The sequence below is a fragment of the Dicentrarchus labrax genome, unplaced genomic scaffold, assembly GCF_905237075.1.
Source record: "Dicentrarchus labrax unplaced genomic scaffold, dlabrax2021, whole genome shotgun sequence".
NCBI classification, from domain to species: domain Eukaryota; kingdom Metazoa; phylum Chordata; class Actinopteri; family Moronidae; genus Dicentrarchus; species Dicentrarchus labrax.
The window spans coordinates 965,001-970,000 of NW_026136721.1; the positions used below are offsets into that span (position 1 = coordinate 965,001).

The 5,000-nt window shown below is 42.3% G+C and overlaps 2 protein-coding genes across 2 annotated transcripts in view; both read right to left on the reverse strand.

The window, feature by feature from the left end:
* Positions 1-730: 730 nt before the first annotated feature.
* Positions 731-5,000, reverse strand: part of sugct (succinyl-CoA:glutarate-CoA transferase) — a 68,172-nt gene continuing 63,902 nt past the window's right edge. The window contains exon 14 of the mRNA XM_051385876.1: positions 731-1,558. Within this exon, the coding sequence (XP_051241836.1) occupies positions 1,395-1,558 (164 nt within the window). The 3' untranslated portion in view covers positions 731-1,394. The remainder of the gene's footprint in view (positions 1,559-5,000) is intronic.
* LOC127355239 (programmed cell death protein 5-like) lies at positions 2,700-4,693 on the reverse strand. The gene is given in 1 exon segment (XM_051385924.1): positions 2,700-4,693. A coding segment is annotated over 1 exon segment (378 nt). The 5' UTR covers positions 4,679-4,693; the 3' UTR covers positions 2,700-4,300.

Consider the following 5,000-nt stretch of genomic DNA (forward strand, 5'->3'; position numbering starts at 1 on the left):
CTCAAACAAACATGTCAGTCTGTGTCTCCCCCGACGCCGCCGCCGCCGTCCAAATGCGTCACATTTTCTCAAATTCAGTAAACATCACGTCGGTTAGATTCCTACCAGAGGATTTCCTCACCATCAGTCAAACTGTCAACCTGCCTCTCCTCCTTCCTACGAAGACCAGCGAATCAACCTGCTGGGAGTTCGATTTCTGATGTGTGTCCACGCTCTGAGCGATAACGTCAGAAACAAGCCAATGTTTTCCCGCTCGTGTCCCAGAAAAATGTCTGCAGATGAGTTTGGGATCAGTCCCTCCGCAGAGTTTAAGCTTGTGTCCGGTGTGCGAACTACACGGCGGCATTCTGGGGAGTCAGTTTGTCTCCTTACTGAAGGTAATGATATTGGGCTGTCACACTGCAGTGCTGATGGCAAGAACAGCAGTTGGTTTTTCAAAGTGAATTAGTGATGAGTCGCCCTCATGCACAAATTCTTATTGTTTATGCATAATCTGTGATGATGGAGATTCATAAGAATAGAAATACAGGAAGCTGCAATCAAAACAATAAATGCAAATTCAACCAATCTTGTGTTATTGGTTGTAGTTCGCACTTTACTCGTCTCATTTCCACGTCGCCAAATCCCGACGCAACTTGTGTCTCATTCACAGTTTTGTCAGTAATAATAACATTGTACTCAATTTATCAGCCAGGAACATGGAGACATTTCTAATATAGGCAAAAAAGAATGTAAGTAAAACATTTATTCTCCAGCTCTTCAAACAAACAGTTTATATGCAATAATCAATAACTAATCAATCGGGAAAGTGCTTTCATTCAGTCTGCCATTGGCGACACAAATACTGTTAAATAGCTTCACTGGGGTTCATGTTTATGTGTCAGAGATATTAAAATATCCTGTTAATTTGCACTTATTTTCAGATCCTCTGTGACAAACAGTAAGACAATATTCAGAAATATTATTCCCATTAGTTCAGTAGAAGCTTTCATTATTGTCTTGTTCTGTAAAACCTTCAGAGTCTGTTTACAGCTGGTTTTAACACACAACGTCTCCAGTGACCTCTTGTGATCTGATCTCTACATGCACTCAGACTTTTACCTTTATCTTACAGGACGTCAGTGGGTGGTCCTTCAATGTAGAGTCCACACTACAAAATTCACTCCTCAGGTAGTGGTTTGATCTGATCCCAGTGCGTCACTGATTGATAGGTTGATATCAGCTGTAAACAGTGGAGCTCTTTCTGTATTCAGCAGCACCTTTAAAGCCAAATGCTCTTAAAAAGTCTCATTACTGCAAATATCAACGCACATGAAATGTTTTGATAATTTGTTTTGTCCAAAATGATTCTGTGATCAGTATGTTGGACGGGTTCCTTTTTTTGGTTCAGCCAATCAGGACACGTCATTCTGGGCCACCGCCCTCGACTCCAGCAGCGTTTTGATGACATCATCTCCGTAGGACAAGGTGTCTTGCAGCACCTGCACGGTGTGCTGGCCAATCAGAGGAGGGGGCGTCGGCTCATCGGGGGCGAAGCTGCTGAAACGAACCGCTGGACCTGAAGACAAACAAACAAATACATAAATAAATAAAACAGAGGTCTGTGTCTCAACTAATCTGATTAAAACACTCCTTCTGGTTAACATCCACACGGTTTCCACTCTTTTATCATTTCTGCCGTAAAGTGATAAAGACTCTTTCAGAAAGGGGATTTCATTGGTGCCACTGAGAGGATTTTATTGTGAAATGGGTGGGATGTGTCTTTTTGCACGTTTTACGGCCACCGTAGTTTTTCCTTTGCGCTTGTGAAGGTAAGGTTCAATTCTTTCTTTCTTTCTTTCTTTCCATCTCCAAACCTTCAACGATGGAGCGTGTTGACTTTTTCCCCTCGGACTGTGTGAGATAATAAAACATGGATGTAACACGGAGCCGACGGGAGTCATTAAAGACACAGAGAGGATGATGATGATGATGTTGATGATAAAAGGATGCAGTGATGAAGTCTCTGACCTCTCTCTCTTCAACCCTCCATACCCTACTTTATTCTTCTCTTCTCACTCTTTCTCTTCTTCTTTTCTCCCATGATTCTCTTTTTTATCTTTCTCCTTTTACTGAAAGAGGAACAGAAACGGCAGCTTAACAACAGAATAAAATGATATTGAATGACTTCAACCCTCCTTCACTGGTTTCAACCCTTTGTAGAGGAGGTGAAAGTATCAAGTATGTATGTCAGATAACCTTATTAGACTTCAGCAGTTAGCTAGTGTTTCTGTAGTGGAGACTAAACGTTAACAATGATCCATATCAGCAGTTTGAATCCAACTAAAAGCTCCCTGCACCAAACTCCCTTTAAGAAATATCACATTTTAACAATTCCTAACGTGTTCGTAACAACACGTAACTCTAGAAACACGAGCTAAAGGCCGTCATATGTCCACAGTCTGACTGTCAATACAGGATCAATATATTTGAGATAAAAGTCAAACCAGACTGTGTGATGTTACGCTGTGTTGAAATAAATGAACTAAATGTTCAGTCTCCTGGCTGCTTGTTTTATCACATTCACAATCATTACTGCTTTTTATGTTGCTATCTACAGTATTATAATCAATACAGTAATATCAGAAACGTCAATGACTGGTTGAATAGGAAGATCTTGAGTCCTAGAAACCACATCCCTGTGAATAATGTATTCCATTTTTTTTTTTTTTTCCTTCTTCAACATTTTTATTTCAAAAGTAGTTGGATACATTTGGGAATCTGTTAACTCTTGTTTCTGAAATGAAATCCAAAATATGAGATTGGCGATTGAGAAAAAAATGGCAGTCATCTATAAAGAAAGAAAGTGTGTAGATGCTGCAAAGTTTCCTGTTCTTGTGTTGAGCATAGTCACAACTGTGGTAAACTGTGTGCCTGGACCGAATGGAACATAAATTGTGTAAAAACCCCAAATGGAAACCGTATTCGTACAATAACTAATAATTTCATAAATGGTAAACTAGAAAAACAAACTAGAACTAGAATTTAAGGCCTTTTTTTTGTTTTTATGTAAACTTTTGATTTCAGCAAGAAGAAAAAAGAATGTAACATCTAATGTGATGCAGACTTTGAATTGAGAACAATGTATTCCCAGAACAGTCTAGATATAACACATCAACAGTGTAGGTTTTGCATTTTATCTAGCTTCTTATGTTTGAAGGAACAGAAGTCGACCATGGTGAAAAAAAAGAAACGTAGTAGTAGAATAACTACTGAGAGGGAGTAGAGGAGTCAAACAGTGCCTTGAGCTGTCAGGGATACAACACAAGCAGTGCAAAACGCAAGTAGCTTTGTGGGCGGATCTCGGGCGCTGTTGTTATTATGCCGGCGGGATAAATGACTCTTGCGCCCGGCGCAAATCTAAAATGGGTTGGTCTGAAGTAGCTACATTAGTCATAGGTGTGGTTTGGGCGTAACGTGCAATAAACCAATCAGAGCGTCATCTCACATTCCCTTTAACAGCAGGCGCGCTTGTTCCATGGCGGATTGCTATTATAACGGCGGATTGGCCAGGCGCACGACAGGAGCGGTTCACAGCCGAGGAGACCGACGTTCTCGTCAGGGCCGTAAAAGACCGAGAAGTGTCATTATTGACATGAAATAAATGTAACACAGCCATACAATAAATCACACGCCGGAGGACCCCCCTGTTCCTGCAGCAAACCGGGTTTGACATGCTGGAGCGGGAGCTGTCCAGGATGCGGCAAAGTATTAATGCCCGTCTTGACCGGGTGGTGATGTTGCTGCTGCCTCTCAGGCGCATCCCCTCAAGTCTGCGCCCTTAAAACAGCATCTGAATAAGCGCCACTGACTTTAGACTAGGTTTTTCCTGGTCTGTGGTGGAATTGTTTTCTGAAACAGCAAAAAAGCACCAGGGAACGTTTGCGCCGGAACACGCCTCCTCTTTTTGCGCTGAACCGCCCCCCGGAGCGCAAGTTCATTCCCTAATTTAAGGACGTGCATCGGTGGAGGGAAAATTCCAATGTGCGTCGAGTGCAAAATAGGAATTATACAAGCGCCAGTGTACAAAGTCAATTGCGCTGAGTGCAAGATAGAGCCCTGAGTGTATTCTACCCCCCACCACCCATATCACAAGGTCGGCTCCACTTTGCTGTTCTTCCCTCTTGGTATGTAGTTTCCAGAGACACACAGAAGCAAGTGTGGCATCGGTATTCAGCTAGTCAAAGATGCTATCAGAGTCCCAGTAAAGCATATCCTCTCCCGATTTCTTGGGTCGTTCCAGGGCTCCCGTCCATAGTTATTAATCATCCTCATCATCTGAGTCCAGCACCCTCCGCCTATTGAATGTGACAGTCGTCTTCTTGTCCGTTTGCTGACTGACTTTTTCTAGAATCTCGATCAAGCCCGACTCTGAAATCTTTCCTCCTAACTTTCCGAATCGAGCCATTTGAATGAGATAGTTTTCAACTGCATTAGCCTTCTCAGGCTTCACCAAAGCAAGATTGTTCAATCTTGCAAAGGCAGACTGGTCGAGGACTTGAGCCAATATAGTGTTTCTCATTTCTGTTTCTCTTTGTTTGGCCTCCTCTTCCTGCTGATTATTTGAAGCATCCCCATGTTTTGCCCGTAGTTCCACCATTCTTGACTGCCTAAGGGCCTCCAATTCTTAGTCCGCCATGGTTTACGAAAGTAGTTTAGACCGAAGACAGAAAAAAAATGGATAATGTAATGTAGTATAATATACTCTCAACTCCCATCAGAGGCAAGGCCCTCAATATATTCCATTTCTGACAATAGATCCTCTACAATGTTTCACACTGGAGCCTTTTCTAAAGCAGAAATTCAACATGTGGCAGAAAACAGGTGTGTGTGTGTGTGTGTGTGTGTGTGTGTGTGCGTGTGTGTGTGTCCACATTATTGGTAACACACTCTTTACAGCAGCTTCCTGTGTGTCAGTCAGGTGTTTTTAATAAGTAGACCGAAGCACCGCAGATTATTCC